Raw genomic sequence first — 24,922 nt, forward strand, 5'->3', positions numbered from 1 at the left:
TTACTAATTAGGCCGTGGAAGAATGCCCTGCATTTACCTATGTAAGCAAGCAGAATTGTGGATTAGTCTCCAAAACTGTATGAAGAAAGGATCGACAAAGTAAGATGAAATACCCTCTGTGAAATGTAATGCTGTGAATATGGGTATAAATGACCTTTTGTGTGCAATTATAAAAATTCAGTAGAATAACCAGAAGGCTTAATTTTATATCGCTCGAATTATGCAGCTTAAATTGATTAGTCATGATTTTTCATAAATGATATAAACATATTAATACAGTTTTTACTATTTTTAATAATCTTTAATAAATACATAAAAAGCAAGCTTGTCAGCAGTGCATGCATAATTTAAAGGACCCAAGCATACTCAATAGAGAGGCTATAAGGGAACTCAGCATCTGCCTGATGTTTCATGACGGAGGTGTAGGAATATGATCCTTTTTCTGTCTCTTGCTAATTTCTAATTTATAAAGGTATGTTGAGATTTAAAAACTTAGTACCATTACTGGAGCTAAGATCTCTTGAAATTATTGGTCCCTGCCCTGAGGAATTCCCTACTCCTATTCAGTCTTTAACAACCCAGTCTTTCCAAAATTAAAGGCTACTTGAGATATCTGCTAAAATACCTGCTGTGGGTGGCCTGGTAGTGTGAAACTTTAATTCTCATCGGGTAACTCTGATCCCATTTGTGTTCATTGCATATGCAGCCACTGTCTAGATAAAGGAATAAGCTGAATCTTTTTTTTTTTTTTTTTGGTGTGTTGCCACACTCTCCAAAACTAATCTTGATGTCAGCATCCCAGGCAAGACTATTTTCAGTCCAGTGATTACAACTGCCTGTAGTGTAACAGCTCCATTTGACAACAGATTTTGAGGCCTTTACATTCATTTTTATAGTACATTGGAAACAATATGAAACTGATCAGATATTTTTTCCAAACAGAAGTGTGTGGAACCCTTTTTTTTTTTTTTATTCTTTCCAATCACCACGTATTGAGGCTTTTTTACTATCCTCTCTCCCTGGTGAGACCTAAAAAAGTGTCTGTGCTAACCCTTGGAATTACTTAGGGAATGTAGTACAGCACTGTGAAACCTCATTTAATCTGATAAATCTCACAAATAATTTGGCTTTGGTGGAGCACAGTATTTAGACAAAACGTAATTTAGTCAAAAGTATTCTAACCACCATCCCAGTGATCCTTCAGCATTCAGCAAAAGCAGACTCACATGAGCAAAAACGTTAATTGGATTTTTTGTTTCCCTTCAGCTAAATCCCAAATTAAAAATTGCTAAACCCTGTTCATTGCCACACAGCAATGAGTTTCTGAGCCCACAGACTGCATTTCTGGAGACAGAACAGTATTCTGGGCCTTCATGGTTTCTCTGTGGAGGAGTAACGAGAGCTGCCAGCCAGTCTTACAGTAGAGCTTCTCAAAAACAATTATGAAATTTTCAAACTCACAGCCTGGGTATAGATTTTGTTAAGAGTACACTCATAAAAAATTCATGAGGACTTAATGATTAATGGCTACTTAATAAATGATTAATAGTTTATTGTGGAGTCCCAGCAAGTCAGCTGTAGACTGATGACTCTTCTGAAGTGCTTAGACTTTTTGACAAATTCTGCTCATGTCTTTGTAATTTTTGCGACATAACTATATGTAAACTGTTTGCACCTCTAATGTAAAGAACACACCAAAGTTTGTAAGTATTTATCTGATTTTGGAATGTACTCATACTAATTAAGTCCATGTTTTTATAATGTCTCCCTTACCTACCTCCTAACAGCTGTCAGGTTAGAGTGAGAGAAGATGCAAAAACCCAATCCTGGCATAGCTCCTTTTGAAGTGTAAGAAAGGCCTCATCAGTACAAATGTCAGAGAGCATAGTATTCTCTTGACACACCAAAGGACTGAACCAGAATTGTGGCCACATGAGGCATCACTCTAATTTATTCAGACTTGTGGCTGACCTGCAGCTGATGAGGAATGCTGTTCATACCCTGAAGCATTTGTTTCCAGACTTTCTGGACTCACTTTCATCTTACCATTTCAGTTGACCACCAAGCGCATTTCTCAGGCAGCTCTGAAACGTATTGAGGCTTTTTTACTATCCTCTCTCCCTGGTGAGACCTAAAAAAGTGTCTGTGCTAACCCTTGGAATTACTTAGGGAATGTAGTACAGCACTGTGAAACCTCATTTAATCTGATAAATCTCACAAATAATTTGGCTTTGGTGGAGCACAGTATTTAGACAAAACGTAATTTAGTCAAAAGTATTCTAACCACCATCCCAGTGATCCTTCAGCATTCAGCAAAAGCAGACTCACATGAGCAAAAACGTTAATTGGATTTTTTGTTTCCCTTCAGCTAAATCCCAAATTAAAAATTGCTAAACCCTGTTCATTGCCACACAGCAATGAGTTTCTGAGCCCACAGACTGCATTTCTGGAGACAGAACAGTATTCTGGGCCTTCATGGTTTCTCTGTGGAGGAGTAACGAGAGCTGCCAGCCAGTCTTACAGTAGAGCTTCTCAAAAACAATTATGAAATTTTCAAACTCACAGCCTGGGTATAGATTTTGTTAAGAGTACACTCATAAAAAATTCATGAGGACTTAATGATTAATGGCTACTTAATAAATGATTAATAGTTTATTGTGGAGTCCCAGCAAGTCAGCTGTAGACTGATGACTCTTCTGAAGTGCTTAGACTTTTTGACAAATTCTGCTCATGTCTTTGTAATTTTTGCGACATAACTATATGTAAACTGTTTGCACCTCTAATGTAAAGAACACACCAAAGTTTGTAAGTATTTATCTGATTTTGGAATGTACTCATACTAATTAAGTCCATGTTTTTATAATGTCTCCCTTACCTACCTCCTAACAGCTGTCAGGTTAGAGTGAGAGAAGATGCAAAAACCCAATCCTGGCATAGCTCCTTTTGAAGTGTAAGAAAGGCCTCATCAGTACAAATGTCAGAGAGCATAGTATTCTCTTGACACACCAAAGGACTGAACCAGAATTGTGGCCACATGAGGCATCACTCTAATTTATTCAGACTTGTGGCTGACCTGCAGCTGATGAGGAATGCTGTTCATACCCTGAAGCATTTGTTTCCAGACTTTCTGGACTCACTTTCATCTTACCATTTCAGTTGACCACCAAGCGCATTTCTCAGGCAGCTCTGAACTTAACACTATTATATCCATTCTGCAGAAGATCCCTCCCTAAAGAACTCTGACTCTTCAATCTCTAAGGAAAAATTCAGTCTTTACATTCCCATTCCTGGTTAGTGAGCAGTGCCCCTCTCTCCAGTCTGCTGCCAGAAGTGCCTATTTTGGCATGGTGGCCACAACAGATAGGCAGGAGAAGGACTGAATCTTCTGTAAAGGGAGCTTCTTGATGTGCAGTTTCCTCTTTCAGCCACCAGCTCATCTCCTTGAAACTCTCCCTCTCTCTCCTCCTGCCTCTCTTTGCCCCTGCTCTTGCTGTGTCTCACCTCTGCCACCATGATTTGCACCCTTGACTACCTTCTCAGTAAGATCTTTGGGTTAGTTTCCATGAGATGCTTATTATCTCTTCATATCTTAGCTAAAAATCATTAATGGTTATCCAGTTACATAAATTTGTCATGTGCAGTGAGCAGTCTTCGTCTGTTCAGCGTTTCTTGACAGATAGTAGCTGTGGAGTTGTTAGCTCTGTCTCAAGATTAATTTTCCTTTGGTTTTGAGGCTCCTTCCGTTCTCATGGCAGACTCGTGACCTGTCTCACTATTTGCTAGGTCTGAGTGGCGTAGCTAGGAGACAAATACAGCAACACTCATTGTTTTGTTGTATTTACTCATTTTAGAGTATCTTAGGTAGCCAAATTCAGTTCTATTAAAACGTTCCTAGATATTGTAGAGACAGAACATTAAATAGTACTCTCCATACTTTTCACTTTTCCTGTTTCCACGCAGTAAGTATGCACCTAAGAGCTTTTTTAGCTTTATTGCAAAATGCTTTTTCTTATGCATAGCTGTAAACATCTATAGGTCCTAAATCACAATTTATAGTTCTTTATTTAAAAAGCAGCAGCCATGATGAGAAGTTTTTAGGGAAGTTAAGCCAAGCGTTAGCCTGCAATGAGGAAATCTAGTGGAACACAGAATCAGGTCACTTATGTTTATAGCATGGGTGGGATTCCAGGAGGTTAGACAAATGCCCTTTGCAGTAAGTAAAACCAGACTAAACAGAAGAGTGTAAAAATGTACTCTTATTCAATTATCAGTCAAGTACTATGAGAAATGATCTTAACATGGACATTGTCTCAAGATGGCTGAGGTGTGTGGAGGCTTCTCTGTGGAAAACCTGTCACCTGAATAAGCAGAGAGTGAGAAGAACAGATCTGTTTGAGGTCAGGGGAATGATCGAGGAGTTCATCTGATCAATACTTTCGCATCTACAAATCAGGAGGAGGTATCAGTAGGTGCTGAGTAGTGTTTCATCTAGGTGTCCACTTGTTAGGATTGAAATCCTTCTAAAACTACAGTGTTTTCCTTGTCTTGGGAGAGGGCAGAAACACTCCCCTGAGCTTAAATGTATCAAAGAACCAAGTGTGCTTGAGCCCAAAAAGAAGGAAAGGATATTACATCAGTCTGCAGCGCCCTTTGCCACCTAACTTGTGTGGTTTTGACCCAGGACCTGAATTCATGCCTTTCGACTGAGATGGACCACTTTCCCAGTCTACATGGTGACCTCTACACGCTGCCTCCTCCTCAGATTTTGAGCTTTGAGTATGGCATATTGGGGACCTTGCAGTGTGTCATTAAATGCCTGCAATGCAGATGTCTGCTTTTTGACTAAGATGTTTAAGATCACAGAATAGTCAATGTAAAAGAACATCGTATTTTCCAAAGGCATTAGCAATGACCCAAGTGCTCACCTGAGCAAGCTCTAAAGCAGCAGCTGTGGTGTTAACAATGTCTGCAGTACAGTTTGAATTATCATCGTTTTACGTCTCTTCTGTAGCATCTATTCATGATTAATACGCTCTAGTTAAATGGGCATTGTCCTGTGGTAGAGAGCAAACAGTTTCTAAGGCTATTTATAGTGGAAGCTGTCAGAAAGGCAAGTATCTTGGTGTAAGAATTATAAGCTGTATTTGTGCTAGAAATCATCTTAACACCTGCTTTCTAGGCCAAATGAGGAACATAGGCATTTCACTGCACCTGTATAAGAATGAAAATCTGTTGAAGGCCATCTGGTTCTTAGCTTGCCTCTTCTGATAGAAAATGTTAATTTTGGGCATTGAGGTTTTTGGTTCATTTGTATGCCGGTAATTCAGCTACGATATTTCAGGTTTGGTAGCATTTCTAGTTCATGTTTCGGTAGTGCTTCTTGCATTTTGCTGCTTCCCTGACTGATTCTGTCTTAGCTAAGGATGCCTTTCATCTCTCAAGGAAACCTCAACCTGACTAGGACTTATTCCCAAATGGTACCTAAGACTCTTTGAGTCACATTTTGCTGAATCCTGCTCTTTTTCAGTTGTGATTTTGAAAGAAGAACAGAGAGAAATTGAAAAGGAATAGAGAAGGTGGTGGGAGGACTCACAGGTTGAACGTTGCAGATTTGCAGGGGAGAAGGTGAATATAAACATTCAGTTCTCCTTCTACAACATCAGAGAAACATAGGGTTGAACCCTGCCTTCTGTAGACGGTGCTGACTGGGCTTTAGGGGTTGTGTTGAGCCTGGACTCACGCTGAACTGCCAGACCCTCATATTCTTAATGAATCACGTCAAGCGTGCTGAACTGTCAGGCATGTGACAGTTGAGGGTCGTCATCATTTCACAGGACTGGGTTGAGAATCTGTCACCTCTTCAAGGAGAGATTTTACAACAGAAGGCGATTCATAACCATCTTCTTTTGTTTCCTGCAGTTTTGAGAGTGTTGTCTTGGAGGAGGCAGGCAGCATCTTCAGAAATACTCTCATTAATGATGTTAGTGTGATAGAATTCGATATGTTAAAACGTGATACGTATGTATTGTGCTCATGTTTGCAGTAGCCAGTCAACACTAAATAATTCCTGGCAACCTTGCTTAACAAAAGCTCTGTCTGTAATAGTGACTTCCAACATCCTGGGTCTTGTTCAGGATTTGGCTCGGAGTGTTTGTGAATAAAAAAAAAGAGTGCCAGAAGACAAGCCAAAAAATCTTAATGGGTTTTCCTAGGATGGAGACAAACTGTATCTTCTGTGGTGTTTTTAAGATCAGATTTAAAAGCAAAGTGATTAAAAATGTAAAAGAATATGAACAAGGAAACTGGATACATGCACAAGCTGCCTCTCTCTTCTGCTTATCGCCCAGCTGTGCTGACAGGCCTTCTGTTCACTCCTTTAGATTAGCAGAGAAGGATGTAGAAAGTGTGCAGCATTACCCATTTGAGAGGTAAAATAATTAAATTCTGTCAGTTTGCAAAAGTTCTCAGTTGTGCAATGCTGCCTTCTGGCATGAAATGTAAAGGCAGAATTTCAGTCATTTTTAGCATCGTGTGAACAATAGTTCCCTGCTCTTGTCATAAAAAAAAAAAAAAAAAAATCAATGAAATGCTGTTTCTTTGCTATGTACATATATTTTTGAGTTTTTACAACCACGTGGCTACTGTGCTACCATTATTCCTTTTGACCAGGAAAAAGGTTGTGGACATTTAAAGCCTACAGGTGGTTTTCCATGTATGCATGTCTTTTGCCTTTATTATAATACTGGCATGAATGCATGGATTTTCACTTGAAACAAATTTGCGTGTCACAGTTTCTCTGGTCCCTTGGACCCCTCTGAGGCCAATGCTAAAATCTGTAGGTCCTCCCTCCCTCTCTGATCTGCCCCATTAAAGCTGGGGGGAGGGTGCTAGCCTGCCCCTTGGGGTCAGAGCCCTCTCAGGGGCCTTTTTTTTTTTTTATTCTTTCCAATCACCACGTATTGAGGCTTTTTTACTATCCTCTCTCCCTGGTGAGACCTAAAAAAGTGTCTGTGCTAACCCTTGGAATTACTTAGGGAATGTAGTACAGCACTGTGAAACCTCATTTAATCTGATAAATCTCACAAATAATTTGGCTTTGGTGGAGCACAGTATTTAGACAAAACGTAATTTAGTCAAAAGTATTCTAACCACCATCCCAGTGATCCTTCAGCATTCAGCAAAAGCAGACTCACATGAGCAAAAACGTTAATTGGATTTTTTGTTTCCCTTCAGCTAAATCCCAAATTAAAAATTGCTAAACCCTGTTCATTGCCACACAGCAATGAGTTTCTGAGCCCACAGACTGCATTTCTGGAGACAGAACAGTATTCTGGGCCTTCATGGTTTCTCTGTGGAGGAGTAACGAGAGCTGCCAGCCAGTCTTACAGTAGAGCTTCTCAAAAACAATTATGAAATTTTCAAACTCACAGCCTGGGTATAGATTTTGTTAAGAGTACACTCATAAAAAATTCATGAGGACTTAATGATTAATGGCTACTTAATAAATGATTAATAGTTTATTGTGGAGTCCCAGCAAGTCAGCTGTAGACTGATGACTCTTCTGAAGTGCTTAGACTTTTTGACAAATTCTGCTCATGTCTTTGTAATTTTTGCGACATAACTATATGTAAACTGTTTGCACCTCTAATGTAAAGAACACACCAAAGTTTGTAAGTATTTATCTGATTTTGGAATGTACTCATACTAATTAAGTCCATGTTTTTATAATGTCTCCCTTACCTACCTCCTAACAGCTGTCAGGTTAGAGTGAGAGAAGATGCAAAAACCCAATCCTGGCATAGCTCCTTTTGAAGTGTAAGAAAGGCCTCATCAGTACAAATGTCAGAGAGCATAGTATTCTCTTGACACACCAAAGGACTGAACCAGAATTGTGGCCACATGAGGCATCACTCTAATTTATTCAGACTTGTGGCTGACCTGCAGCTGATGAGGAATGCTGTTCATACCCTGAAGCATTTGTTTCCAGACTTTCTGGACTCACTTTCATCTTACCATTTCAGTTGACCACCAAGCGCATTTCTCAGGCAGCTCTGAACTTAACACTATTATATCCATTCTGCAGAAGATCCCTCCCTAAAGAACTCTGACTCTTCAATCTCTAAGGAAAAATTCAGTCTTTACATTCCCATTCCTGGTTAGTGAGCAGTGCCCCTCTCTCCAGTCTGCTGCCAGAAGTGCCTATTTTGGCATGGTGGCCACAACAGATAGGCAGGAGAAGGACTGAATCTTCTGTAAAGGGAGCTTCTTGATGTGCAGTTTCCTCTTTCAGCCACCAGCTCATCTCCTTGAAACTCTCCCTCTCTCTCCTCCTGCCTCTCTTTGCCCCTGCTCTTGCTGTGTCTCACCTCTGCCACCATGATTTGCACCCTTGACTACCTTCTCAGTAAGATCTTTGGGTTAGTTTCCATGAGATGCTTTTTATCTCTTCATATCTTAGCTAAAAATCATTAATGGTTATCCAGTTACATAAATTTGTCATGTGCAGTGAGCAGTCTTCGTCTGTTCAGTGTTTCTTGACAGATAGTAGCTGTGGAGTTGTTAGCTCTGTCTCAAGATTAATTTTCCTTTGGTTTTGAGGCTCCTTCCGTTCTCATGGCAGACTCGTGACCTGTCTCACTATTTGCTAGGTCTGAGTGGCGTAGCTAGGAGACAAATACAGCAACACTCATTGTTTTGTTGTATTTACTCATTTTAGAGTATCTTAGGTAGCCAAATTCAGTTCTATTAAAACGTTCCTAGATATTGTAGAGACAGAACATTAAATAGTACTCTCCATACTTTTCACTTTTCCTGTTTCCACGCAGTAAGTATGCACCTAAGAGCTTTTTTAGCTTTATTGCAAAATGCTTTTTCTTATGCATAGCTGTAAACATCTATAGGTCCTAAATCACAATTTATAGTTCTTTATTTAAAAAGCAGCAGCCATGATGAGAAGTTTTTAGGGAAGTTAAGCCAAGCGTTAGCCTGCAATGAGGAAATCTAGTGGAACACAGAATCAGGTCACTTATGTTTATAGCATGGGTGGGATTCCAGGAGGTTAGACAAATGCCCTTTGCAGTAAGTAAAACCAGACTAAACAGAAGAGTGTAAAAATGTACTCTTATTCAATTATCAGTCAAGTACTATGAGAAATGATCTTAACATGGACATTGTCTCAAGATGGCTGAGGTGTGTGGAGGCTTCTCTGTGGAAAACCTGTCACCTGAATAAGCAGAGAGTGAGAAGAACAGATCTGTTTGAGGTCAGGGGAATGATCGAGGAGTTCATCTGATCAATACTTTCGCATCTACAAATCAGGAGGAGGTATCAGTAGGTGCTGAGTAGTGTTTCATCTAGGTGTCCACTTGTTAGGATTGAAATCCTTCTAAAACTACAGTGTTTTCCTTGTCTTGGGAGAGGGCAGAAACACTCCCCTGAGCTTAAATGTATCAAAGAACCAAGTGTGCTTGAGCCCAAAAAGAAGGAAAGGATATTACATCAGTCTGCAGCGCCCTTTGCCACCTAACTTGTGTGGTTTTGACCCAGGACCTGAATTCATGCCTTTCGACTGAGATGGACCACTTTCCCAGTCTACATGGTGACCTCTACACGCTGCCTCCTCCTCAGATTTTGAGCTTTGAGTATGGCATATTGGGGACCTTGCAGTGTGTCATTAAATGCCTGCAATGCAGATGTCTGCTTTTTGACTAAGATGTTTAAGATCACAGAATAGTCAATGTAAAAGAACATCGTATTTTCCAAAGGCATTAGCAATGACCCAAGTGCTCACCTGAGCAAGCTCTAAAGCAGCAGCTGTGGTGTTAACAATGTCTGCAGTACAGTTTGAATTATCATCGTTTTACGTCTCTTCTGTAGCATCTATTCATGATTAATACGCTCTAGTTAAATGGGCATTGTCCTGTGGTAGAGAGCAAACAGTTTCTAAGGCTATTTATAGTGGAAGCTGTCAGAAAGGCAAGTATCTTGGTGTAAGAATTATAAGCTGTATTTGTGCTAGAAATCATCTTAACACCTGCTTTCTAGGCCAAATGAGGAACATAGGCATTTCACTGCACCTGTATAAGAATGAAAATCTGTTGAAGGCCATCTGGTTCTTAGCTTGCCTCTTCTGATAGAAAATGTTAATTTTGGGCATTGAGGTTTTTGGTTCATTTGTATGCCGGTAATTCAGCTACGATATTTCAGGTTTGGTAGCATTTCTAGTTCATGTTTCGGTAGTGCTTCTTGCATTTTGCTGCTTCCCTGACTGATTCTGTCTTAGCTAAGGATGCCTTTCATCTCTCAAGGAAACCTCAACCTGACTAGGACTTATTCCCAAATGGTACCTAAGACTCTTTGAGTCACATTTTGCTGAATCCTGCTCTTTTTCAGTTGTGATTTTGAAAGAAGAACAGAGAGAAATTGAAAAGGAATAGAGAAGGTGGTGGGAGGACTCACAGGTTGAACGTTGCAGATTTGCAGGGGAGAAGGTGAATATAAACATTCAGTTCTCCTTCTACAACATCAGAGAAACATAGGGTTGAACCCTGCCTTCTGTAGACGGTGCTGACTGGGCTTTAGGGGTTGTGTTGAGCCTGGACTCACGCTGAACTGCCAGACCCTCATATTCTTAATGAATCATGTCAAGCATGCTGAACTGTCAGGCAAGTGACAGTTGAGGGTCGTCATCATTTCACAGGACTGGGTTGAGAATCTGTCACCTCTTCAAGGAGAGATTTTACAACAGAAGGCGATTCATAACCATCTTCTTTGTTTCCTGCAGTTTTGAGAGTGTTGTCTTGGAGGAGGCAGGCAGCATCTTCAGAAATACTCTCATTAGTGATGTTAGTGTGATAGAATTCGATATGTTAAAACGTGATACGTATGTATTGTGCTCATGTTTGTGGTAGCCAGTCAACACTAAATAATTCCTGGCAACCTTGCTTAACAAAAGCTCCGTCTGTAATAGTGACTTCCAACATCCTGGGTCTTGTTCAGGATTTGGCTTGGAGTGTTTGTGAATAAAAAAAAGAGTGCCAGAAGATAAGCCAAAAAATATTAATGGGTTTTCCTAGGATGGAGACAAACTCTTGGAGGAGGCAGGCAGCATCTTCAGAAATACTCTCATTAATGATGTTAGTGTGATAGAATTCGATATGTTAAAACGTGATACGTATGTATTGTGCTCATGTTTGTGGTAGCCAGTCAACACTAAATAATTCCTGGCAACCTTGCTTAACAAAAGCTCCGTCTGTAATAGTGACTTCCAACATCCTGGGTCTTGTTCAGGATTTGGCTTGGAGTGTTTGTGAATAAAAAAAAGAGTGCCAGAAGATAAGCCAAAAAATATTAATGGGTTTTCCTAGGATGGAGACAAACTGTATCTTCTGTGGTGTTTTTAAGATCAGATTTAAAAGCAAAGTGATTAAAAATGTAAAAGAATATGAACAAGGAAACTGGATACATGCACAAGCTGCCTCTCTCTTCTGCTTATCGCCCAGCTGTGCTGACAGGCCTTCTGTTCACTCCTTTAGATTAGCAGAGAAGGATGCAGAAAGTGTGCAGCATTACCCATTTGAGAGGTAAAATAATTAAATTCTGTCAGTTTGCAAAAGTTCTCAGTTGTGCAATGCTGCCTTCTGGCATGAAATGTAAAGGCAGAATTTCAGTCATTTTTAGCATCGTGTGAACAATAGTTCCCTGCTCTTGTCATAAAAAAAAAAAAAAAAAGATCAATGAAATGCTGTTTCTTTGCTATGTACATATATTTTTGAGTTTTTACAACCACGTGGCTACTGTGCTACCATTATTCCTTTTGACCAGGAAAAAGGTTGTGGACATTTAAAGCCTACAGGTGGTTTTTCATGTATGCATGTCTTTTGCCTTTATTATAATACTGGCATGAATGCATGGATTTTCACTTGAAACAAATTTGCGTGTCACAGTTTCTCTGGTCCCTTGGACCCCTCTGAGGCCAATGCTAAAATCTGTAGGTCCTCCCTCCCTCTCTGATCTGCCCCATTAAAGCTGGGGGGAGGGTGCTAGCCTGCCCCTTGGGGTCAGAGCCCTCTCAGGGGGAAGCAGAGGAGCAGTGCTGATTTCCCCAGTGAAGTCGGTGGCAAACGTGGGCCCTGAGCTGTGTTTACAGTCTGAATGGCTCCCCTTTCAGAGCTGTCGGATTAAATACAGTGCCACGACAATGTTTCTCCCCTTATGTGACTAGAGGGCAAGAACCTTGGATCCCTCAGTAAACTCTGACTTCCTGTTCAGTTATAGAAAGTATTGCTCCAATTAAGCAGCTTGTACCAGCTCCTGTGTCCCCTAATTAATTTCTTTTCTACTAGTTTCTGAGCTTTCTCCACCACTGCTGTACCTCAGGTTCTGTCCTTTATAAGTTTTTTAAGATTTATGTTGGTTGAAAGAACTTGCTTCAGGCTGAAATTTAGCCTGAACAGTCACTGAAGATAGCTAGAAATAGATTTTCTTTCTACAGGAGAAATGTGTTCCAAGTACAGAACTATAAATCAATAAACACAGATAATTTGGGGTTGCTGTGGGGTTTTGAGTTTGGGGGGGCTTATTCTGTTAAATGCCACATGAGTGAGTAATTTGCAACGTGAATTGGTATATGGCTGTTTTCTTCAGTGAAAATGTTGGTTATTAGTCATTCATCTATTTAATATGCCAATGGATTATTTAAAATAAGTTTCCTAAATTATGAAACTAAAGCAAGGGAAAAAAATCAGCGTCTTAATAGTTAGTTCCCGGTTGTATGTGGTAATTGTACTTACATACAATTTCAGGCATGTGATGGATCTCATTAGGCTGTGCTGAGATTGTGTAGGCGTGTAAGTCACTTGTGAAATGGGGTTGTTTGGTCAGTGTGACTGTGAAGAGCCCAGAGGCCTTAGTTTTGGGTAACATCAGTGGGAGCTGAGGATGGCCAGTGTCTCTTAAGAGGCCTGGGCAAAATAGACTCCATATCCCAAAGGCCATTTGTTTGCATGGATATCAGTAGGATTTTCAAGCATGGACCCTTGCCTTCATCTCTTTTCACCCTAGAAGAGTCTCACACTTTGAAAAAAACCCTCTCTGGTTAATTTCACTGAATTTCTCCTGTTGCATTTACTTCCTTGTGTTTTATGGCACTTGTTAGAGCTATAGCTGACCCTTGGCATTATTTTTCTACTACAGGGAGAAGGGACAGGTCCCGAATTTGCCACATTTTTAATTAATGCTTTGAGGACTCCGTTTCCTAGGTCATTTAGACCCTCTCTCCTTGTGAAGGAAGGACTGTTCTCTCACTAGTTAAATGGTTTCTCTTCATTTGGGTTTTGACTAAGTGTCCAAGAAGGAGGAGTAATGGAGAAGACCTTTGTTATAATGTTTAGCACTTGCAAAAGGCATTTCAGGATGTGTTTTTCTTTTCTAGGTACGGGCAGTGGATCCCTTTCCCATGCTCTCATCAGGACCGTGGCTCCCACAGGGCACCTGTACACAGTGGAGTTCCACCAACAGCGGGCAGAGAAGGCCAGGGAGGAGTTTCGGGAGCATGGGGTGGAGCATCTGGTCACCGTGACCAACCAGGATGTCTGCAAAAATGGGTTTGGTGTCTCAAACATCGCAGACGCCGTGTTCCTAGATATTCCGTCTCCATGGGAAGCCATAGGACACGCAAAGTCAGCGTTAAAAGCTGAAGGTAACTGCACTTAATCTCTTTCTGTTCAGAAGCCCTGTGCATGCAACATTTCTGCCTTTGGGCCAAATGCTAGATCTGCTCACTTCCATTGTGTGATAACTCTTCTCAAATGTCAAAGTCTAACGCTGAAAAACCCTCAAAAGAGGTCTTCAATTTACAGCAGAAGATATGAAAGGAAAAGAACAACTTTTTCTTCCAGGCCTGTGCTAGCTGCTACAATTAGTATGGGCAGTTTATAAAAAACCCTTTGAATCTTTGTCAAGTGCATTCTGCTAGATCTGAGATGTGTGGGAGGCAGCAGTAACAATAAATGCTGAAAGTAGATCTCTTTGACAATTTGGTGGAAAGGTGTTTGTATAAAAGGTCTTCAGACATGCTCCACATCAATCATTACAGATTTGGACCTATTTAACAGAGCACTCCATCAGTAATGTTAAAGAAAATGTGGTTATACTTAAATATGCTTTCCAGTTTCTGCCTTAAATCTCTGCTGTTGGAGCTAATGAGAAGTTTGCCATTGGTTGCAGTGGGAATGGGACATAAAAGCTGTTCTAGCTTATGCCAGTTATTCCAGGATTGTGACAGCAAGTGAGAACTGCTGTTGAGGTTTGGATTTCATTATAAATCTCATTCATTCGTTCATTATAAATCTTTTCTCTGTTGAAAAATAAGCTTCTGTGAATAAATCATTTTTTTAGCCTGGAATAGGTTTCCCCCTAATGAGTGCTATACTAGTGTAACTGTACTAGTGTGGATCTGAACTGATGTGTGCCAAGATCACTTCCATCTACAAAAGTGACTTTTCTAATCAAGAGAGCATGGAGTGCTGAACAGTACCTATGCTGGGACATGACCTCAGTAAAACTTGATTATGTGCCAAGGCCCGGTTCCTTGTTAAAATCTATAATCACGGGCTTGACTTGAAGTGAATTGCTAGGTCTTCTTGAAATCACAGGCTATGAGTTTGTTCTTAAAGGTCACTGGATGTGTGTTAACCTTGCTCAGTCAGGACCGACCCAGCTGTCAGGCTACCTCAACTACTACAGAAAATCTTTTAGAAAGCTGTGTAACACATACCTTCTTTAAAAAGTGAATAAATGGAGACTTGTTAGCACTCTGTACCTGCAAGGGTTACAGCTCAACATGAAGCTGCTTTCCAGTGTGTCCTGGGAAAAAAATAATGTTCGTTGCACTATCCGATGCCCTTCCCATGCTCAAATTATCTAATCTAGTGAGCACAACACTCAGCTGACTTCCCAGCTTAGAAGGCGCTGCATTGCGCAGTCCAATTTGAATTATTTAAGTGGTGCATGTTTAGAATACTAAGCAGAGCCACTTGAACAGTTCCAAGTTTTGAATCCTTGTCTCACTCCAGCATTTGGAATCCTAGGAAAGGTATTACAGTCCCAAACTGGCCATGCCATCTGTCTATACTTTTCTGTGTTCTGCTATGAGGTTACATCTGCTTAGGCAATATAAAAAATGCTTTAAAATCCCACATTTCTGTGTTTGTGAAGTGGCATCGTGCACTTCATGTACCAGTCAAAAGGTGAAGTTGTGGGTCCTCGCTGCAGTTTTTGCTGCAAACAGCCACCAGCATCTGAGATCTGGCATTGGTCTAAGGCCCATTTTTTGAATTTCATAGTACCTGACTGAGCTGGGGGCATCTTTTTTATTTTGCATATAAAAAAAAGAAGGCGTTTTTCCTTTTCATATGAAATATAATTGATTGCAGTAGTAACAGGTACAAACTTACACACGTTTCTGTTTTATTCCAAATCATGTGGGGAGTTTTGTTGTGGTTGGGTTTTTTTTTTTTTAACTGCTGTAAAATCTGAAATACGATAGAAGGGTATCTGTTACTGCTTCCCTTTCCCTACCGCAGGCAGATAACTTTATAGTGCTCCTTTGTTTTGTTTTCAAATAGTTAAAGCCCTTCTGCAGTAGAACACTCTGTGCACATACTGCTGGTGTTCAGCGCCGTTCCAAGCGGTAGTGCAGTGATAAAGCGTAACCGGAGAAAATGAGTCGTTACACTCTTTTCCCTCCACGCCCTCCCTCTCACATCTGGACAGAGTCACATTTGAACCATTCACACTGCAGGGTTTATTGTGATGTACCATGCAAATATCGCAGCTGTACTGCCAGATAGTGGTAATTTATTCCCTGAAGTCTTAAGGTACTTTGAATGAAATAAAGATCTAAGCTAATTCAATATATACCATCATCTAGCCTCCTCTTTAAAACCACAATATTCATTACAGAGAGTTCAGCCAAGACAGTATGTAAGAGGGAGTTCTTAACAAAACCTTATCAAATCAGTGTTTTCTCTCCTACTTAAGCTCAAGCTCCTGAATAGTTGCAGCTCCTAGAAGCTGAGTGTTAATGGTCCCCTGTACAGAGTACGTTTATCACTCGCGTTATGCCTTGCAGTATGCTCTAAATACACTACTTAGAGTAGCTTGGCTTCCCATTTAAAGCACTGTCAACGTCTGAAGAGCTAAAAGACTAAAATGGCACGGTAGGTTTGTGACTAGAAGGTTCATGTTCTCTGGTGATGTCCTCTGCCGACGTTCAGGCTTGCATCTCAGCTGCATCCTCCTGTGCTAATTTCACCAGTCACGCTTTCAGCAGAAATGCTGCTTGTAATATCTCTTGGGCACTGCTGCACTGCAGAACTTGCTTTCGTTTCCAGACCTGCACTGTTTTGCTTTTGCAGCATCTGCTGATTAATGCTTTTCTGTAGTCATAGCTGCTGTTCCCAATACCTGACCTTGGTGGTTTTTGCAAACTTGCTGTTGATCTCTTCAGGCTAAATTTTTAAAAATTAAGAACATGTAAAAATTTTGAGGTAATAAAAATATCCTTAATGTTCTGCAGTTCTTAAATGCCCTGAAACTTTTGACTCACAGTCATCTCATAGCTGAATACTGTAATGCTTTTAATATAATTCTGCACCCACCTACTCTACTCTCATAAATATTGTCTATTTCTTCCAAGGCTGTGGAAGATGAGGCAGAAACCCATTTGTACAATTTTCATACAGATTTTAAATTTTCAGGTAGGGACATCGAAAAATTAGGTTGTATTGGCCTCTTGCATTATAAATTTGTCCTTGGTGGTGTTTAGATTAACAGTCTGAGTTACAAAATTTTTAAAACCACCCCTCCTTTATTTCCTTTCTTTCTTTTAAAGATTTTACTCTTCAATTCAGACTTGCCAAGCCCTCTTGAGCGTCATAAAGCCCCTAAATTATGAGTTTGTCAAACTGTGGTCCTTGAGATATCACTTGAATCAGGTAACATGGTGCTGTCAGGTTTCCTCCCAAAACTCTGCAGGAGAAGTTCCCTCTGAACATTGCCCTTTTTGGGTGTCTGCATTTCCTGCCATCACAGAAGCCCTTCAGCAGTATTTTGCTCTTTGTAGTAGTAGTTGGTTATCCTTTCCAAAGTCTTACATTTGTTTTGTTTGTACACAGTGAACTTAAAACAGGTCTTGTCTGTGTTTTTTCCCCTTAGCATAGCCATCGATTGTTCTTCTAACCTGCCAGGTTTGGTTAGTACAGATGCTTTATAAGAGAATAAATAGTATCTCATCCTCCCAGTAGCAGGTGGTGCAGGTAAGGCATTGCCTGGTTTAGCTGGTTTCAGTTTTCATTTGGGCTTGCCTCCCTCCTCTTCTGAGCTTTCAGGGAATACCACGTCCATGCGGAAAGTCTCACTGGCTCTTTTTCTTGAGCCCCAGAGGTTAATCACGGTCTCTTTTTTAAACCACCCAGGTGTGGCTTTGAGGAGCAGCTGAAATCCCTGGCCACAAGTCCCACCCCTGTGGTGTCTGGTGTGGGAGTACCCCAGGCTGAATCACGCTGAGAAGAGGTCAGTGACATCAAGGCTGATGTTGTGTGGGCTCAGGCTACCTCAGGAACGCACAGGGAATATGTTAGGGCAGGAAGTGGAGCCTGACAGTCTAGTGTGCTGTTGTCTTCCACCCATGCAGGTGGTACTCAAGTCGATATCAAGGCTTCTCATGTCCCCAGGAGGTTATTTTGGAATAAATGGATGAAGCAATACGTGTTTGCTAAAATGTCAACACCAGCCTTTGCTTAGTGTGGTACCTGCTTTGATTCAAAGGAGAGCTAACTCAAGGTGAGGTTAAAGGTCCACAAAATAACTTTAAATTGAAGCAGATCCTCTTGGCATTGAGGGGCCATCTGGTCTACTGCAAAGCTGCTCCAGTAGGATCTAAGACTGGGTGCTAACCCACAAAGCAGCTTCCTCTGGTTCCCAAGCACTGGCTGTTTGCTGCGCGAGCCTCAGTAGTTGTATCCCATTTGAGGGCATTTACCTGGCTGTGCTCTGTCAGGGATTGGTAGATCAGGTGCACACGATATAAAATAAATAAAATAAAAGTGATTCCATCACGTGCCAAGAGTCAAGCAGAGTATTCCTGCATCGTCATCCATTGCTGTGGAATGCTGGCTGAAGCTATTGGCTTTCACACAGTCTGTAGGAACGTGTTTGGGATGAAAGGATCCTTAAAAGAAGTTGTTAGGTTTTCTTCCCCAATTTGGAGCCAGTGTGGATTTTTTCATTTCCTTGTTGCATGCTTTTTGCCAGCCTGTGACAGTGAGGAGAAATAAGTTCCTTATGAAGGAGGTACCTACAAATGTAGAGGTTAAGGTCACATTTGCAGAAAATCACATCAAGCTCCTATTAATGAGCTGGCAAGTGATTTGGAGAAATTTTTCTTTTTTGAATCAAGAAACATCCTTTAATTTCTTCCAACAGTTGAATCCTCTAATTTCACTTGTCAGGGAAGCGACATCAAATCGCCCACGAGCACACTCACTTAAAGGACGTTCTGTCCCCTTTTACAGAGGCAATATTTTTAGTGTCCTACTAGCACAGAGTAAATGCCACGGTGATGCTGCTCTGTGACTCTCCTGCCTCACCCATGCATAATGATAATGCCTATGCGATTTTTTTTCTTCCAGGAGATTTTTGTAACGTAATCTTCCAATGATGACAGTGTACTGACGTTCCAAAACCCAGAGCTGTGTTCTTTTGCTGGAGATAAAAATGCTGTGCTGTATGCTTTACATCACAGAATTACTTCTAAAATTACAGGCTCTTTTCCCCGGAACTTAATGGTGCTGCACTACATATGTTCTTTTTGCATCTTCTGAATAATATTTGGATGATGACAAAGCCTGTCGGAGCAGTTGTGACACATACTATAACCTACAGAAGTGAGAGCACGTAACTTGGACACAGTTTCTGTATCGTAAGCGTGTCCAGGAGTCCTTGTCAACTGAGTAGCACTGCCAGATTTTCCATACCTGAAGCCTAATGCAGCTATTAGCTAAATAGAACTGGTAGAGGTGTGAGCCCTTGCTCAGACAAACCAGAAACAAAATCGTGTGTTGGGATTGCACAGGAAGGTACCAGGAACTGCACTTGAAGAAGGAACAACTTTCAAGGCACTGACCTTTTGTAAAAATGCAAGGGTGTGTCCCTTGATTACTAATTAGATACTGTCTGTTAAAATGTACAGTGCTATGTGGATGCAAATCTCTTTTATTTCCCCCTTCCCTTAAGCTCTCTTTTCTAATCATTCCAGTCTGAATTGTACTTCAGTTTTTGTATTCTCTTGACCCTGTTGCTGGTTCCAGTGACTGCCAGGACTGTGTGGGTTTGTTCCAGCCAACGAGTTCAGGAGATTTAACCTCTCCATTAAATGTTTCAAACTAACTTGCTCCCTGTAAAATTGAGGGTAGAAAAAAAATTTAAGTCTTTCATACAGTCTCATTATTCTCTTCTCCTCAACTGTAGCACTTGTCAGATGCATTATACATGAATAAACACATTTTTAGACAGCTCTTCAGATCAAAAAGCTCACACAGCTTCCCAATGTGAACAGGATTAATCTCAGATAATTACTATATCAATTTATGATGACACACAGATCTCATTAACCAAATTTAGGAACGGTAGCTTTCCTTAAAGGGGAGCTCTGAAAGAACACAAACTCAGTGTGTACTAAAAAGTTTCCGTTCAGTTGTTTTCACTCTCTTTGGACTAGTCCACCCCTTTGTGATCCACAGACAGAGCAGTGTGCCCCAGCCAGGGGAGAGGGGAGAGGGAGGGAGTACGTGTCTTTTCTTCATTCACTAAGGAATCCCTGGCATGGCAAGACAAAGCGATGCATATTCAAGTCCCTTAAGCCCTAAATGCCTCTTGATGTCTAAAGGACAAGAGGGCTCTTAGAGAATCTGAGAATTGTGAATGCTGAAATCTAGATTTATATCTGTTCGGTGGTTGTGACAGAAGGGGTGTTGCCTAGCTGGTAATCCAGTGGGGGTACAGGGGGCAGCCCACAGTGTAGAGAACTCAGAAGCATCTGGGCTGTTGAAGATGATGGCATCTCTGCTCTAAGAACAGAAGAGCATGTCCTTCTGAGTGCTGGTTTTCTGCTGCTCAGAGTCCACTTGTTTTTTTGCTGGTCTAAGCAAACCATGGCAATTGAAGCTTCCCAAATTGTTTTATTTTAGATAGCCTCTCGCAGCCTGGAACAGCAGTTTCATTTTTGCCTTCCAACCTCCTGCTAGTTGTAGCTTTCCAATGTTCTCTTAATATCTGCTCAATCAAACCAGTCCAGCCTGTAAGTCAAATCCATCCTGCAAAAGCAGAGGAGACCCCTCTCCCACTTGTTAGGATCCATAAAGACAGATGGTTGGTGGGTTTGCTTCAAAGGTAGTTGTGGGTATATTTATTTGGGAGGGATGTATAATAATAACCAGAACAATAGCTAGGAAAGGGAAAAAGTGAAATTGGCAGAACGCTAAAACCCACTGGATGCTCTTAGTTATATGAAATACCAGCTATTACATTGTTTTCTCACTCTTCATACCTGAGAAGCTCCCAGCAGTGCAGTTAGTAAAGTAACATTATTTTTTTTGCGCTTCCCCTCTGGATATTAGCTATCACAAGCAAGAGCTTTCTTCCCTACAAAGCGGCCTGAAAGCCCGTTTTCTCTAACCCTCCATCCCCAAGCAGCCCTCTCTGCAAGGAGGCAGCTTGATAAATCATCACCAAGTTTGGTGTTGACACGCTGCGCTCAGCTGATCGTCCCCGGGCAAAAGGAAGGGTGCTCTGCCTTTAATTGAAGGCTTGACAAGAACCGTAGGCGGCTCTGCGGCATGTATGGCAACAGCTGTGCGCAGGCTTCTGGGTTTTGGACTGTAAATCTAGAGCATGTGAATTTGAAAGCCTAAACATATCTTGAAACCCTTGTAGTCAGAAAAAAATAAGAACAGTCTTACTGTAAATGTAAATATATTTCCCTTTTTTTTTTTTTTTTAATTGCAACATATAAAACACCAAGACCAAAAAGCCTGAATGAAATAGTAGTAAGGCTCTGGTCTCTCTGCAAATTCTTGCTTTGCAGACAAAGAGTTATTGTGAACTGACATTTAGCTAAGTTTGACATTTGTTCAGTTCCCTACACAAGAAGAATATAACATTTTTCTTCATAACATATGTGCATAATAGTAGCTTTCTAATTATGTAAGAGAAATTTCTTCCTGAGCTTTTCTCTTTTACGTCTACAGACGTGGTAGAAGTGTGTACTGTTTTGGCCAGAAAGATGAGCTGTCTGCTTCAGAGTCATTTTGGTAGCTCTGGCCACCCTGATGAACATATAAATCTAATTTCATGGGAGTTAGCGGACTTGGTGTGCAATTATATTGGCATCAACAGAGTTGGTTAATAAAGACACATACCGGCATTCATTTTGCAGGTGATTATTAGATTTGGTTTTTAATTGTCACTCCAGGGAATTACTTGTCCAGGGTGCTTTGCTCTGAAGATGCACGATAAGAACCCCTGGCTGTGGAGACTTTATTTCAGGACTAAAATTAAATCCTGCTTAGTGCATGGTGGATTAATGGTCATGGAAAGTCTTCTTCCCCAGTCAGAACCCAGCACATTGTTGCTGCACAGTAACTAGAGTGCTACAGTGACGCTTTCAGACCTGATGCTTTCTTTTTTTAGAGATGTGACTTTAGAAACGAAAAAGGAAAAAAAAAAGGGGGAGTTTGAGATAAAGCAGGCTTCACGTAGTCCCAGTATAGCCTCTATTTTTAGCAGGATGCTTTGCTCTCACTTGCACGAGTTCTTTAACTACTTAGACAACTGGTGTTGGAAGGCTTGACTGGATGAGCCTGGGAGAGGGCTGGAAAGGAATGCAAATCAGGTCAGCAAGCATTTTCATCTAATTGTAATAAGTAAAACAATAGCTGAAGCTGCATTGCCCAGTGTTCCTTCCCCCAGCACAAAAGCTTTTCAGGAAGGGCAGTTGCCTTGTGGAACACTGTGTCCTGGGTGAAAGCACATGCCCTGGCTTTATGGCAGACAGTGTCCTTATAATTCTTTGATCTGATTTGGCTGTGGCTTTTCAGAGTAAATCTGAATCATTCTATTCTCAGCTCTTAAGGTGACATTGTAGTACACAGAAAGTTGTAGGGGCCCTGTTAATACACTATATTTAGAATCAAAAACCTGAACTGTGCACAGACAAGGAGACAAGTGTTAGTTTATCACTTCAAAGTCCTATCCTAGAGTTTTGGGAGCATTTGATGTAAACTTGCCCGATGTGATATCCAGTAAATCTTAACGCTCAGGAGACACGCTAGTCAGCTTGACTAAAAGGGTAAAGCCTTAACAGCACTCCATCTATGGCCTGGAGAGATGACTTTATTCTGTACACGCATACCATCGTTCTCGAATAAACACAGCAGCTTTTGTCAGAGTGTGTGTGCACGCACGCTTATATTCTAATGAGGGCAACTCTGTACAGTGTGTGGAGAATGACTTCTGGCTTTGTGTAGGTGCCAACTGCAGTTGGGTGCCTCGGTCCAGAATAGTGGATAGTGATTCCAAAGGAGTCGCTGCCGTAAAGGGATCAGCTTTTACAGTTTTATCGTGAACAAATGTGGTGAGCAACACTGGATTTGGAAGATGAATGAATTTGCTGTTGCAATTTTTAAAGGGTCTGAAGCATCTTGTAGACTCGCCCATGTTTGATTTTGCTGACATTTTAAACCTGCCTAGTTGCCTTATGGCTATTTTCTTGAAGGATGTTTTCACTTTGTCTGCATAATAGTAATTCTGTGGGCATCTGGGAGAATTTGAAAAAAAGATTAAAAGTGCTTCATTTTGGTTTTTGCCCTCTTTTCCACTCCTTGTCTCATTTTGCAGGTGGCCGCATCTGCTCCTTCTCCCCCTGCATCGAGCAAGTCCAAAGAACGTGCCTGGCGATGGAAGAATATGGTTTCACAGAGATTAACACCTTGGAAATTCTGCTCCGAGTGTACAACGTGAGGACAATTAGCTTGCAAATCCCTGACCTTGGAAAAGCAGCTGAGGATAATTCTAGCACTGGCTTTGACAGCAGCAACCCATCAAACCAAGGTAGCCTGTGCGCTAATCCGCAGCAGGGAACTGTGCAGTTCAAAAGTGGGGTGCCCCTCAGGGAGATGGTGGGTCACACTGGGTACCTGACCTTTGCCACCAAGAGCCTCTATTAGGACGTGTCAAGTGTGTGCCATCAGGAGTGTTTCATGTGTTTGTTTTCTGTTTTCATGGTTCTTTTTTGTAGGGCATCCAAATTTTTACTTGTCAGGGAATTCCATATATAGTCAGATTTGGTTGGAATATGCTTTGTTTAAATAGCACACAAGCATTAAGCAGAGCAGCATCAAGGGAATGTTGAAACTCTGGAATGGTGCTCCACTTGCCGTCAGAAAGAAGATAAATTAATAGCGAATGGCCATTCATTGGAATGTGCAGAATAAAGATCCCTCCTGATAAGAAAGCAAAACAAACAGCACACAAATTGCAAATTTTTTCCTCCTCTTTTCTGAATTACTTTCCCAGGTTTGTGGTTTTATTTTTTTCTAGCACCACCAAACACTTTTTTTTAAAAAACGTCTCTAGCGTCTGTGTTGCTGTTAGGAATGTGAAAGTGCCTGCTTGCTTCATTTGCGACACGCAAGCTGCGAGGCCATAGGGCTGCCAGCACAACTGGCCACAGAATTAGTGTTTCCTTGGAATAAAGTTCAGCTGCACAGCACATTATGGGCGGTGCTCAGGAGCACAACCTCTCACTCCATTCCAGGCTGGCATCTGCAAATCATTTCGATTACACAGGGGTCAAAGAAGCGTGCTAAATGTTGGATTTGGTTTAAAATAGGATATTGTGCTCTTCCTTATAGTAGAAATTCGGACCTGGCTTCGTGCTCTAGTCTTCGAGTAGATCATCCACTTCCATAGTTGATGAATCCACAGAAAATCCACTGAGCAGCTGGTTAGTGTTACCTGAACACCTCTTTGTGAGCGGCGTGGCTGAGGTTCTGTTTGTTTGGTGGTTTGTGTGCATTATGGTGTACTGTCTACAGCTGAATGACACATTGCTTTTGGCAGGATTTCTGTCTCCGAATTGCAACAACAATGCAAACTTAGTAAAATCCTCAACCAGCTTTATTAATTAGGTTTTCAGACCATTTACTCTTTGGTTTTCCATACAGAGCTGGTGGGTGTGATGAACTCTTTGGAATGCTGGATTAAATTTTGTATTTACAGATTAAAATAATAATGCAAATTTATGAAGTTTCCTTTCCCTTCTTTCTCTTTCCTTTTTTTTTTCTAATGAATTCACAGATATTTTTAAAGTTTCCTTTTCCTTCTTTCTCTTTCCTTTTTTTTCTAATGAATTCACAGATATTTTTATTCCTGCCACTAGTACTGTCTCTGAAGCGTTTAGCTGTGCCTTGTATTCGCTACCTGATTATATTGATTGCCATCAAAATAACCGTTTGTAAACTGCCTGAACATTTGAACCTGCTGTCCCTCCCCCATTCTTGACAAAAATAAACAAAGCTAAGCTTTTAACGTGTTATAGCAGAACGCTAATCCATAACGGTTTAAAGGAAGCTCAACCGATCACGACAGCAAAGATAAACTGTTGAGCAGATTAAAGGCAGAGAGCAATTCTGTTGAACTAAATCAGTTATGTAAGTTGGCCTACAACTGTAGCGGTTCTCCAGAAATTATGTGAAAGTTCTCTTTCTCCTGCTGTTAATGTCCTCCAGAAAGGCAAGCACAAAACTGTGAACACTGTTCATATGGTTTGGTAGCTGTATTATCGTGACGTGTCTGTGCATAT

The 24,922-nt window shown here is 41.0% G+C and overlaps 1 protein-coding gene across 1 annotated transcript in view; it reads left to right on the plus strand.

Annotated features, from left to right (window-relative positions):
* TRMT61A (tRNA methyltransferase 61A) overlaps positions 1-24,362 on the plus strand; it is a 29,469-nt gene extending 5,107 nt beyond the window's left edge. Inside the window, exons 3-4 of the mRNA XM_014957405.1 lie at positions 13,433-13,699; positions 22,957-24,362. Coding sequence (XP_014812891.1) covers positions 13,433-13,699; positions 22,957-23,285 — 596 coding nt within the window. The 3' untranslated portion in view covers positions 23,286-24,362. The remainder of the gene's footprint in view (positions 1-13,432; positions 13,700-22,956) is intronic.
* The last annotated feature ends 560 nt before the right edge of the window (positions 24,363-24,922 follow it).

Source organism: Calidris pugnax, unplaced genomic scaffold (assembly GCF_001431845.1).
Source record: "Calidris pugnax isolate Ruff unplaced genomic scaffold, ASM143184v1 scaffold211, whole genome shotgun sequence".
In the NCBI taxonomy this organism is placed as follows: Eukaryota; Metazoa; Chordata; class Aves; order Charadriiformes; family Scolopacidae; genus Calidris; species Calidris pugnax.